At 34.4% G+C, this 14,279-nt stretch overlaps 1 protein-coding gene across 1 annotated transcript; it reads left to right on the top strand.

The window, feature by feature from the left end:
* The first annotated feature begins 12,578 nt into the window (after positions 1 to 12,578).
* Positions 12,579 to 13,220, top strand: LOC111373182. The gene has a single exon (XM_022995683.1). It carries the CDS (start codon positions 12,579 to 12,581, stop codon positions 13,218 to 13,220), a length of 642 nt encoding a protein of 213 aa, XP_022851451.1.
* Positions 13,221 to 14,279: the final 1,059 nt, after the last annotated feature.

Here is a 14,279-nt window from a genome sequence, read left to right on the forward strand (position 1 = left end):
GTTATAAAGACACTAATCGAGATTAACTCTAAGTTATGTGTAGATGAAGGTAGTGGCTTGGTGAATGCGATCATGTATAGATAGCTAGTGGGAGGTTTAATCTACTTGACTCTAACAAGATCTAGCATTGCATATGCAGTTGGGATAGCGAGCTATTTCATACAAAAGTCTAAGCAGCCACATCTTGAAATAGTGCTTTGGATCTTAAGCTATGTAAAAGAAACAATATTATGGACTATTTTACAAGAAAAATAAAGAATGCAAGTTTTGGCTATTGTGATGCGGACTATTCTTGATGTCACAACACATGAAGATCGACAATTGGGTATGTGTTCAGTCTTTACGTCAACTGCAATTTCATGGTACAATAAGAGACAACCAATTGTGTGTTTATCAATACAAATGCGAAATATAGAGTAGTAGTGATGACAGCTCAAGAGAGTACATGGCTAGCAAAATCAATGAAGGATCTACATCAATTGGTAAGCTATGTAGTACAATTATATTGCGATAATCAATTAGCCATTCGCATAGTAGAAAACCCAGTGTGCCACGTAAGGACTAAGCACATCGAAGTACAACACAGTCTTATTTCTGTGGGATGTTCATCTCAGCCCATTTCTTAAGCTTCTTCTTCAAGCAACCAAGAAAACCCTAGAATCTTCATCAAAATATATCAACAACCATTGAAGAAATATCTAGATATTTTGGAGGAGAGCCACCACCATACAAGAATCATTTACCACCGATTTTCAAGTATATGCATATGTTTGACTACTGTAAGTAGAGTGTGAGAAGAAAGAAATATATATTAGATAGTGAGAGAAAGTGAAAGAGTGAGAGAAAAGTGATTGGGTGGTGTGACAATGAGAGAAATTAAAATTACTACAAGGTGAGTGATATTGTAGATAGTGTGGTGACGTGTATTTTGGTGAAAGAACACATATTATTGTAACAAAATGTTATATACATTTTCATCAATAAAAATTATTTCTTTAATATTTAAATTCAACAGCTTTATCTAGAAGTCCTAGCTGCATAAGTAGTGGCCCTTTCTTCCGTGAAGTTAAGTAGATAACCTCTACATAACAAGCTACAGAAGAAGCACTTTATATCGAAGGATTTCTCATTCAATCCGGAAGAGGAATATCATTTGAAGACAATGATATCATGTTCGGGCCTTCGAATCCTTCTTTTTCTTTTTGTCATTTTGGTTTTTTGTTTCTTCTTCATAGTCCCCTGTTGAAATATTTCCAACAGTTGGTGATAGGGGGAGAAGGGTAGAACATCAGTGGATGGTCATTTTTCATTTTTGGTTTGATGCTTCCTTTATTTATTAATTTATTTAAAATGTGGGTAAACTTGCATTTTTACACAATTAACTAGTAAACTAGCCGGAAATTGTGTAGAGGGGGGAATTCTACAAATTAGGGGAAGGTTAGGGACGGATTGAGGATGAAAAAGAAAGAGGTTTGTGACATAATTGTTACTTCGCTCAAAAATTGGGAGTTAAACAAGTAATTTACCCTAGTATCATATACTCTATAACACAAGGAGCTAAGTGTACATAAAAATTGTACAAAAGCGATTACTGCAAATGAAGCGGGGGGAAAATATTAGATGAAAAAGATAAATGTGTTTTAAACTGGAAAATGGTAAAATGTTGTGTGGAAATTATGTAAACTTTAATTTACATACATCAATGTCCATAATATAATATAATAATTTTATTTTTAACACGTTAATTACGTACAACGTTATATCAAGTGTCTAAAAAAGACTTTTTAGATGTAAGGCATTCTAATTTGGGGAGTCAAATCTTAAAATTAGGTTCTAATAGAGACTCAATTAGGTTCTAATAGAGACTCTCTACTTTAAAATAGAGAGTGAAATTGACTATGCAAATTGAGAAATGTTTCGGTTGAGTAGTTTTATATACACACATGGTAAAATTGACATTTTAAATTATAACACATCAATCTGCGAATTATTCAAATCATGACTTATTGATATCCAATGTCTCTTAGTTTCTCTCTCTATTTGTAGTTTGTAGTTATCGCATTTATAAGTTGTAAATTAGATGATCCATTTCTTGAATTAGTCAATTCATCTTTGAAGTAAATAAATATTTATTGGAAAAAGTAAAATAAAGAACTAAAAAAATACGTGTTTAAATTACAATTTTGTTTTTTAAAGTTCAAGATGTTCTCTATTATGTACAAAATGCTTTTTAAAAATAAAGAGATAATGTTAGAGATGCTCTTATCCTGTAAAAGTATGATATATTAATTATTTACTATGATTTATGCTTCATATCAAGCACATCAAATTTATGTTTTAATTTCTACATATAATCTCTAATATTTGATTATTTATTTATTTTTTATTTTTTAATGTGATTCATGCATTTCATGCTAATTACATTGTCATTTGCCTCAATTTCCTAATTGCTTTCTCTTAAAACGGTGCATTCAATCATCAAGGCTTTAAAATCTTTACATGGTGATAATCTTCGATTCCTCGCCCTAGGTGGTGAATTTTACATTGAACTACAATAGAAAATTAGGTTAACTAAATGTTGTAAATTGGCTTGGTAAGTAATGGAAAATCGAGAAAGTTGGAAATTAGTATCGACAAAGGTTCAAGCTTTCTATTCGGTTGATCGAGGTCACCTTAAACCCTAGACAGGTAAACATATTTGGGACATAAGGCATGAAGTGACATGATCACAATGCAATAATATATGTCTCATTGTATTAGTATGATACCAATAGAATTCTAGGCCATCAAAAATCATTTCTACACTTCAAACTTACATATAAAAATGTTCAAATTGATAGATATAAGTTACACACTAAGTATCATCCCAAAATTAACGTACGAACCACTCAAATTCAGCAACCTACATCTCTGCCCAGATTGTTTTCCCTCAAGTTCTTGTAATTAATCTCTCTTATTTTGCAATCATAAAATTATCCACAACCTCCCACATAATTTCAAGCAAGTTTAGAGTTTGAATGGGTTATAAAACACCCAAAAGAACTAAGGAAAAACTTCAAAACCATGAGTTGAACTAACCTGCTCAAACTGCAATTTCAGTTTCTTGTTTTTCTATTTCTCTTTGCTTCCTTTGCTCTATCGTTCTCTTGGGCTCACTTGAGGATAAATTTGGAAGGTTAAATGTATTCTTTAAGAGATGTATAAGTAGTCTTAAGGACTAGGGTCGTGACTATTGCTTAAGGGTGAAGAAAAATGTGAACAAAGGACAAGTATCCTTAAGCATGAGTTATCCAAGCATGATGTGTCTTCTTTGCAGCAATGTTTGACTTTCACCATTATTTTTGGATCCATTTGTGACCTTTAAGACATATATTCATCATATATTAAGTTCTTAGGGAGTAGAGACATGATTGATGTCTTAAGGTTGAAGAAATTGAGTGTTAAAATGACAAACATCCCAAGCATGAGTTGGTCACTTGTAGTATAATCTGATTTTATGCCCCTGTTTGATCCCCATTACGTGGAAAAATTAATGGGGAGAATATTATTTTTTTGAAAATGAATGGTTGAAAAAGGATGAAAAGTTTTCAATTTACGTGTAATATTAATTTAAGAAAGATTGTGTGGTTGAAAATAGGAGAGAGGAAAATGAAATGTAATAGAATTTAATGTAATGGGGCTCAAACAGGGGCTATATCTATCTTTCCAGGTACAAATCAAGTATCATTGGCTTGATGTGTTTAAAATCCATTTCACTTATCCTAAGATCCCAAAATATATTATAAAGCTAATTCATCAACCGTTCATTTAATTTCTTACACGATTGACGCCCGATTGTCAACCGATTTCAATAATTCGCACCTCAATATTTGTAACGTCATATGAGACATATATTATTGCGTTGTGATCATGTCACTTCATGACTCATGTTCCAAATATGTCAATTACCTATCTAGGGTTTTAAGGTGACCTCGATCAACCGAATGGAAAGCTTGAACCTTTGTTGATACTAATTTCCGACCTTCTCGATTTTCCATTACTTACCAAACCAATTTCCAACATTTATTTAACCTAATTTCTATCATAGTTTAATGTAAAATTCACCACTTAGGTCTAGGAATTGAAGATTATCACCATGTAAAGATTTTAAAGCTTCGATGATTGAATGCACCATTTTAAGATAAAGCAATTAGGAAATTGATGCAAATGTTAATGTAATTAGCATGAAATGCATGAATCATATTGGGCATATGTATAACGTGAAGCTCGGGGTATTACATCAAATCCCATCTAAATCTGTATCGGATAAATCATTTTTGACTTTTGTACAAATATAGTCATTTAAAAATTTAAATTCAAGTCATAAAAGATTTTTAAAAAAAAGAATAAAATAAATAAAATAAAAAAGTTAATAAATTAAGTCAAAAAAAGGCTTTTTTAGAAAAGGAAAAAAGATTAAAAAAAATTAATTAATAGCGCCTAGGTGCACAGTAAACGATCAACTTAGCAGTTGATTGCTTCATTTGCACTTATTGTCAAGGCAAACTATTTTGCCCGACACCTAAGCACCGTCTAGATGCTCATTTTAAAACACTGGTAAATATTTATGTAATAAGGGTAATGTTTGTTAGAATAATGACTTTCACCTTCATTTGTCGTATGAAAAGATATGCTGTAATTTATGTTTGAATTGAGACAGATTGCAAAGTTTATAGAGTGAACTATTCGGCCACCTAGTTGCCTAATACATGAGTTGAAGACAAGCCTTGTGCAACTAATTTCGTTGCAAGAATATTACTTTCTACAAATCATGTAAATAATTTCCTTTGTAATTGTAATTTTACTCAACCATTTATGGGCACTCTTCTATTTATTTATGAAATGTGATTAATTCAACACTGAAAAAAATAATGATGATAAAAAGATATGACAACTCGTGTACATCAGAACTTCAAACAACGTGGTAGAACTAATTAAAACTTATGGAAAATTGCTCCCAAATAAATTAATATCACATCAACTGGCTTTATTTCAAGAAGATAAATTCATCATGGGTTGTAACAGTAACTGCCAAAATCCAATAGTCAGTCATCTTGTATTAGAAAGTCCTATTTACAATATTATTACCGAATGCAAAAAGGTCTCTTAGGTATCAACAAGCTAAATGTTCAAAATTTGATCCTGTGAACCAGGACTGATGGATCCTACATTAATTTCAAAAAAGTACCATGCAATTCAGGAGTATTTCGCTTCTCAACTTTGACAGATAAAAGACACTGCCATTACAAATTTATAGTCACAACCCGTAGAAATATAACAATTACTCATACATAGCTACGCAGCTTCTTAGTTGTGTAGCAATGACAGAGCCCTCAATAGTTTCCTATGTGCAGTACATAATGACACTTTTCTTGACTGTTTGGCATCTTCTACAATTCCATCATTCAGCTCCAGGGCATATTAATGGAAATCTGAGAGCAGGCAAATATTTGCAAGTTATTTGTCCTGCAAGAAGAAAGATAAATTGACAGCTTTGCCATGAGACTTTAGCCTATAAGAAACAACATTGTGTGTCGTAGCCATTAAAAGGTATATTCATATTCCTATCTGCAGGGAGAATGGTCGTAGTGGAGACACAGCAAGTGTGTGTGTGTGTGTGTGTATATACATACATATACATATACATATATTTATATATTGAGAGAGAGAGAGAGAGAGAGAGAGAGAGAGAGAGAGAGAGAGAGAACAATATAATTACTTGATATTCGCCATAACAGTCTCCATCCAAACCCAAGGACTTGAGTTTATACAAGGTAATTCACACTCCCGGAGTCTTTGATGTCCACATAACTTGGGTCCATATAACTTGGATTGAGTTAAATCGCCCAATCCTACTAACTCATTTCTCTAGCATTTATATTCAGTTAATGTATCAAAATATCTTTGCAGATAATAATTTGTTGCAGTATAATGTATCAAAAGATCTTTGCAGATAATAATTTGTTGGGGTGCAAAAATGTGGAAAAGTGGAACAAGTAGGAAAAATGCAACTTGTTTTCATTTTCAAGTTTCTTGAGAGCAGAAAGACCCTAGTGCTGGAGGACGAGAGAAAGATAAAACGCTAACCACAAATGCATTTGTACGAATTGGGTAAAGAAGAATCTGTTCACTAGATATCTAGCTTTCCCCACTGGTTTCACATGACAAACCTAAGATGATATTGTTTCTGTAATTATACAAGGAGAAATCCACTGACAAGAAAGTCAATGACGACCATTGACTGTCCAAGACTAGCATGACGTCGCATGTCCAGTGCACCAATTTTTAGGACCAAACCTAAGATGGACATGATGCTAGGAAGCTTGAGATAAAAAATTTTAGCTAGTGCCACTGAAAACACAATTTTTTTGACTACAAAAGGAGAAACCCATTGACGTGCAAGTTAAGTAGGACCATCAACTGGTCAGGGCTAGAAATGCATTTTGGATAAAATGGAGCCCAAACTAGGATATATCCTAAAATTCAATTAATGGGTAATTGGCACAAAACGTTCCTACCTTTCAAGCTTAGCCCTTGTTTGTTTCCCATTATTTACTCATTAAAATGAAAAATATGACCGTTATCCATCACATCAAGTCACTATTTTTATTAATCTATCTCTTGTGTAAGTTCGTAACGGCTATATTTTTCATTCTCATTCTTCTATTAATGTGGCTGAAACGGGGTCTTATTGTCGAAAACGTCCATACCTTTCATTTTTTTGACATTTTTGCCCTTATTTCAACCTTTAGTTGCGCTAAAGGTCCTTTTCACTATTTTGAAACGTAAAATGACAATTATATCCCCTTATTTAAAACAAAAAACAAAAAAAGAGAGAAATTTAGAACAAATTGCAACCCTACTCCTAAACTTTTAAAATAGTACAAATGAGTCCCCAATACTTAAAATATTGAAAATAACAAAAAAACACTTTCTCTTCTCCCCCCTTCCCCCCCCCCCCCCCCCCCCATCTTTTGCTCATTGGATGGGCCATGAGGTGTAGGTACCTTAAGTGGTGGTTCGTGATCATGGGTCCCACCACCGGTGTAAAAAAATGCCTAAAAGTTGCACGACGAATGTGTTTGAAGCTCAGTCGGCTGGGTTTGATTGTGTGCATTAAAGGATGTTTGATGACCATGGATAGGGACGTTTTAATGTGTAGAATCGATATGGAAGTTGTGTAGGGCATGGGTGTTGCCAGAAGTGAAGATTCCAGACACTGTTTGTTGTGTGAGTAACCTATTTTGGCTTAAATTTCCAGGCAAATTGATTGGAGTTATGGTCGGATCTTGTGTGGGTAGCGAAGTGGAAAGTGAGGCCTTTAAGGTGATATGTTAGTTCGGCCAAAGTGGCAGTTGTGTAGGGCATGGGTGTCGCAGGAAGTGAAAATTCCGGCCACTGTTTGTTGCATGGATAACCTATTTTAGCTTGAATTTTCGGCCAAAGTGATTGGAGTTATGGTAAGATCTTGGGTAGGTTACGAAGAGGGAAGTGTGGGCTTCTAGATGCTATGTCGGTCTCCTGCCCAAGGTGGTCGGAGTGCAGAGTTTTTGTGGTCCATAATTCTAAAATCTTAGCTGTGATGGATTGAGAGAGTATTGGGGACTCATTTACGCTTTTTTAAAAGTTTTAGGGGTAGGGTTGCAATTTATTCTGAATTTTTCTCTCTCTTTTTTGTTTTAAATAAGAGGGTATAATTGTCATTTTACATTCGAAAACAGTGAAAAGAACCTTCAGCGCAACAAAAATTGAAATAAGGGCAAAAATGTCAAAAAATGAAAGGTAGGGACGTTTTCCACAATAAGCTTTAAAAGTAGGGACATTTTGTGCCAATTACCCTTCAATTAATCATGATTTTGCATAATGGTGCCTAACATTTTGCCTTCTTGTGATTTTGGTCCCTAACCTTTTATTTTCGGCAGAGACATCCCAAACATATCCCTTTAGGTGCTCAAATGGTAATTTTGAATATTTTTCATCCATTTGATGGTTAAAAAGTAAAGTCCCAACTTTTTTATTCTTAAATTGGTTGATGTAGCCTATTTAAAAACAAGCAATGGAATCTCAGTCCATTTAAGATTATGAAAGACCAAACCATAGTTAATTAAAAGCCTAATAATTCATGAGATTAAGCTTAAGTAAAATTGATTACAAAAATTTAATGAATAATTCAGTTGCCACAATGGTTATCTACATGGTATTTCATATGGGCAATCTAGGTTCGAATCACCATGTAGATAAATTTATAAAAATATTTTTACAAATTTATTTTTCTGTTAAAAACTCCTGAATTTGCACATTAAGAACAATTATATCAAGTTTATTAGATGAAATAATTATTTGATTATTGGACATTCATAAACATAGGTTACAAAATATATGAATGGTTCATTTTCCTTTATTTTCATAATGTAAATGTTTCATAAAATTTTTTATATGAATTATTTTTTATGGCTTAAAGCTTTTTAAGAAGTTGAAGACCCAATTTAACAAATTTAATGATAATACAACTCTCCTATTTTGTTTTTCATTGAAAATGAAGGTTACAAGAAGAGGAAAGTCACTTTTTTCACTACACCTCTACTCAAATTTGGATTTAGTCTTATTTTCTCTCAGAAATGTATTTTATGTCAAGTTAAGTTTAAGAGAACAGCAAGGGTGGGAAGAAGAAAAGGCTTATTACACATTTTGTTCTTTATATCCAAGAAAATCAAGGTAGGTAGAGGTACATGTGTTATTTCGCTTCTAAATTATGATTTTTTTATTGAAAGTTTGAATAAAATTGTACCCTCGGGTATGGTGTTTCGGCACTACTGTAGTTTGAATAATCATTCTTCGACTCTACGTATTATGATAATGCTATAAAAATTGGATTTTGTCGAAAATTCATCTAAGTGCGACAATATGAATACAGAAGTATCTAATTTGATAATGAAAAGTAGCGATGATATCTGTTGAGTTTCAAACTCATGGGTTAGGTACCATCCTACAAGTTGATTTGATTTGCTTGGGGCGTAGATCATCGGTAGATGAAGGTATAACATGCCATGGAGAAGCTAATGATTTAGCCCCCGTTTGGCTCCCATTAAATTACATTCTATTTTTCTCTCCTATTTTTAACCACACAATCTTCCATAAAATAATACTACACGTAAATCGAAAATTTTTCCTTCTTTTTCAACCTCTCATTTTTCAAAAAAAACACTATCCCTCTCATTTTCATTACCGAAAAATTGGGGTCAAATAGGGGCTTAATGTCTTTAATTCGATTATGAAATATTTACATTTTCTTTTAAATAGAATTTTGTGGACATCGATGTGGAACTATACTACGAACATTTTTTTAGGAATAAATTGTGTTTAAAATTAAGTAGTGTGTCCTAGAAATTAATTTACGAAACACCTTTTACAAGAAAAGAAGTGTTAGTGATTTAATGTTACTGTTTCTTTAAAATTTCAGCTTCTAACTTAATCGCTACTTTTGGAGAAAAGAGGTCAACTTGTTGAAGATTTGAGGTATTAGGAAAAGAGCAATGAAGAAAATAAGTCTTGATGTGAGAAATTGGAAATCGGGGGCCCAACTGTCACTTTTGGAAAAAAAGGGACCACCGACGACATGATGGTGATAAGAACTTCATGGGAGGCAATTCATTTGAACCATGTGGTCGCATGGTTATGCCTCGGTGAAGTTTCCTATTCTGCTGCAAACTCTTATGGAAAGAAGTTGTATGACAAATATAAAAACCTTAGAGCCATCATATTTCGTGAAGAACAATTGGGAGACAAAATAATACATCTTCAAGGCGATTTTGCACCACAATAACGAAAAGAAACACGAAGATCAACTGGATTACATGCAAATTCTTACACCGGTGATGTCGTTTTCTCAAAGCATTTGTGTATTTAGTTGATTTCTCCATGCTAGGCTAGGTTTCATGTACTAGGAGATCGATAAACCTTGTGATGTAAATTTTTAATTTCTAGTTTTGTAATTTTGACATCAAAACACGTTCTTGAATTTTGAATGATTTATATACAATTAATTGCTTCCATGATTATGTACACGTGAGTGTGTGAGTATAGTGACTTATTTCATGCATTCGAGAGAAGGGGAATAAGTTTGACACCTATAAATTATCATAGGGATAGGGGATAGAGATATGCCGCTGGTGGTATATGAAAATAGGTTCAACTTTACTCAACAAAGACTATTGGATAGATATAGGGGCATTGATTCTTCAAAAATTTAACATGTTGTCAATTTGCGGAACTAAGGTTAAAAGCGAGCATTGCTTGAGGATTCACGATTATAGTGCGCTTCATATTCATTGATTACATCAAAATTGCATTCAAACATCCATTTTGCATTCTAGTTCATTTGACTCGTACACAATCGCATATTAGGTTAAGTTCAGGTTAATTTAAGTTACTACAAATTTTGTTTGAAAATTCAGGTCCAGTTAAGGTCAAGTTAGATAAAATTAAACTACTCAATCTTTGTAGGATGACATTCGAACTCAATTTTCCACTTTATTACTTGTTACGGTTCGCACACTTGCGGATACAATTCAAAATCATTATTTCGTGAACAAGTTTTTGGCACTATTGCTGGGGATCGAGTACTAGTTTAGCCCTCGTTTGGCTCCTTTAAAACTCATCAGTTTAATTTAATTTTTTCTCTTATTTTAAACTACACAATTTTTAATAAAATAATATTTCATGTAAATCGAAAAATTTTCATTCTTTTACAACAATCCATTTTTCAAAAAAACACTATTTCCCCCATTATAAATCCAAATAATGGGGGCTTAATCTTTGTATTGTTTTTTCTATTTTATTTTGCTTTTCAATTTATTTTAGTATCTAAGCGCTAATACTTGTACTCTGGCAGATTTACATGCTAAGATCAACTAGAGGAGACCTGATTCCATTTGATCCAGAAATTGAGCACACTTTTCATTGACTGCAAATAAAAAGTAGAGAAGCACAACAACAACAAATAGCTAATGAGCTGAATAATCCTATCATTCCAACCAATGAAGAAGAGGCTATACTCTTAGCAACATGCTTGTAGGCGATTTCATAACTCCTCAAATAATCCAAAGCCAATCCAACATCGTGTATCCACGGTTTGGGCAGCCTAACTTCCAATTGAAGAACAATGTGAAATAATTATTTCAGAATGGACATCAGTTTTATGGCAGAATTGAAGAAAACCACACACGCGTGTCCCTCAATTCTTGGAGATGTGCCAACACTTCAAATATCAGGAGATCTCAGACGAAGCTATCAGATTAGGTTGTTCCCATATACATTGCATGACAGAGCAATTGAATGGCTGGATTCTCAACCAATAACCAACATCACTACATGACACGATCAAGCACAAAAGTTCTACACCAAATTTTTCCCGCCCACTAAGATTGCAAAGTTGAAACATGACACATCTATTTTCCATCAAGGTGACTATGAGAACTTTGAAGAAGCCTAGAATAGGTTTAAAAACATGTTGCAGAAGTGTCCACATTACGAGATCAGCAAGGAAATCCAGGTCCAATATTTTTATGTTGAATCACTTCCAGCCTTTAAAAGCATAGTTTTCATCCAACAGGTCACAGTCCACAAAAACTATTGACAAGGTATTCGAGACTACATTAGCTATGTGGACATCAAAACGAGCAATTCAGAAAAGGACACTAGGAATGTATAAGTAGATGCATATTCTGCCCTATCTACGAAGATTGACTCTCGGTTCCATAAAGTAGAGAGCATGTCACAATCAGCAAATGCGGCATAGATTAAGAAGATCAGTTGTGAGGAATTTGGAGCTGAATATTAAACAGCAGAGTGCCCAATCTTAGCACAGCGAATGGAGCAAATAGATTTTGCTTAATGGGGACGCCAACAGAGCAACTCATTTGGAGAAACATACAATCTGAGTTGGAAAAATCACCCTAACTTCTCTTGAAGCAACAAAAATTAAAATAGGCTACAAGTTCAGTTCCAATAGCAAAAGAAAAAGCCTCAACTAGAAGAGATATTGGGAAAGTTTAAGGAAAATACCAATTAATAAATAGAGGCTAACAATCAATTCATGAGGAAAGTTGAAGCTACTCTTCAAGATCAAAATGCCACCATAAAAAATGTGGAGACTCAAATGGGATAGATGGCAGTTTCTTTGACTGGCAGTGCACCAGGTAGTTAGCCAAGCAATACAAAAGTAAGCCAGAGGACCCTTACAACTAGAAATGGGATGCAACTACCTGAAATACACGTTTAGAGGCTGAGTGTAAATAAAGAGAACACTTCCTGAAGAAGAAGAGATTGTGGAGCATGATAGATAGATAAAGAAATCTACCCTAAAGGAAGGTTCAGAGGCGTCACGAGTTAAGGCAATAGTTCTAGGCAACCTTTACCAGCCTCCCATCTCATTTCCCCAGAGGTTGAAGAAGCAGAAGATGGAGCAACACTATAAAAAATTTCTCGAAATTTTCAAAAAACTCTACATAAACATCCCGTTCGTCGATGCACTAGTCTAGATGCCTAGCCACGCCATGCTCCTGAAGGACATCTTACCAAATAAACATAAGTGTGAGGAACATGAGACTGTGATGTTGATTGAAGAATGCAGTGCGAGAATTCAGAAAATGCTCCCATCGAAATTGAAAGATGTAGGGAGTTTCATTGTCTCTTGCACTATTGATGAAGACTATTTTGATAACGCTTTATGTGACCTTGGTGCAAGTATTAATTTATTGTCTCGGTTTGTTTTCAGAAAACTTGGATTGGGAGAGGCCAAGGTGACTACTGTGATGCTACAATTAACTAATAGGTCTTTAACACGTCAGAGAGGAATAATAGAAGTTGTGCTAATCAAAGTGGATAAATTCATATTCCCTGCTGATTTTCTCATTTTGGATATGGAAGAAGATAAGGATATTCCATTGACATTGGGCAAACCATTCTTGGCCACCGGCAGAACTTTAATTGATGTTCAGAAAGGGCAGTTGATTCTGAGGCTTGGAGAAGAGGAGATATCTTTTAATGTCTTGAAAGCTATGAAGTTACCAACAGAGTCAAATAGCTATTTCCAAATTGACATAATTGAAAATGTGGTTCAAGACACATTCCTACTTCACAATCAATCTTATGCTTACGAGTCTGGCATTGTACACCCTTAATCAACACATTCAAGTTCTCTAGAGATTGAGACATGTGCAAGGTTTTTGGAGACCAAACCACCGTATACACCCAAAAGGCACTTTGAGGAGCTTGGAATAGGACCTACAAAGCCACTACTATCCATTCAGCAATCGCCAACATTGGAACCCAAGCAGTTGCCACCACATCTCAGATATACCTACTTAGGAGGGTCATGTATACACCCGATCATTATCTTGAACATAGTTAGCAAGGAAGAGAAATTGGTTTGAGTACTCAGGGAAAACAGAGCAGCTATTAGATGAACTATAGTAGATATCAAAGGGACATCCCTTCACTGTGTATGAATAAGATTCTCATTGAGGAGAATTTTACCCAAGTATAAAGAGTCAAAGGAGGTTGAATCCAAATATGAAAGAAGTTATCTGGGCATAGGAGAGGTACTCAAGCTTCTAGTGCAGGCATCCTATATCCTATATTAGACAATGCATGTATCAGCTCAATTTATGTTGTGCCAAAGAAAGGGAGAATCAAGATAGTGCCGAACAAGAAAAATGAGTTAATTCCAAACAGAACAGTGACAGGATGGAGAGTTTGCATCTACTATCGCAAACTCAATGCAGCTCCACAGAAAGACCATATTCCTCTCCCCTTTATCGATCATATGCTGAAGAGATTGGTAAGCCACTCACACTATTGCTTCCTCGATGGGTATTCGGGTTACAACCAGTTACCAATAGCCCCAAATGACCAGGAAAAGATCACATTCACTTATCCCTACGGTACATTTGCATACTGTAGGATAGCATTTGACCTTTGTAACACTTCTACCACATTTCAGAGGTGTATGATGGCAATATTCTCAGATACGGTTGGAAAGTTCATAGAGGTGTTCATAGATGACTTCTCAGTCTTTGGGTCTTCATTTGATGGGTGCTTAAAACACCTTAACTTGGTCTTACAGAGATGCAAGGAAATGAACTTGGTATTAAATTGGGAGAAATACCACTTCATGGTATAGAAGGGGATTGTACTAGGACACATGTATCAGCAAAGGGAATTGAAATGGACAGTGAAAA

Source organism: Olea europaea, unplaced genomic scaffold (assembly GCF_002742605.1).
Source record: "Olea europaea var. sylvestris unplaced genomic scaffold, O_europaea_v1 scaffold1082, whole genome shotgun sequence".
NCBI lineage: Eukaryota > Viridiplantae > Streptophyta > Magnoliopsida > Lamiales > Oleaceae > Olea > Olea europaea.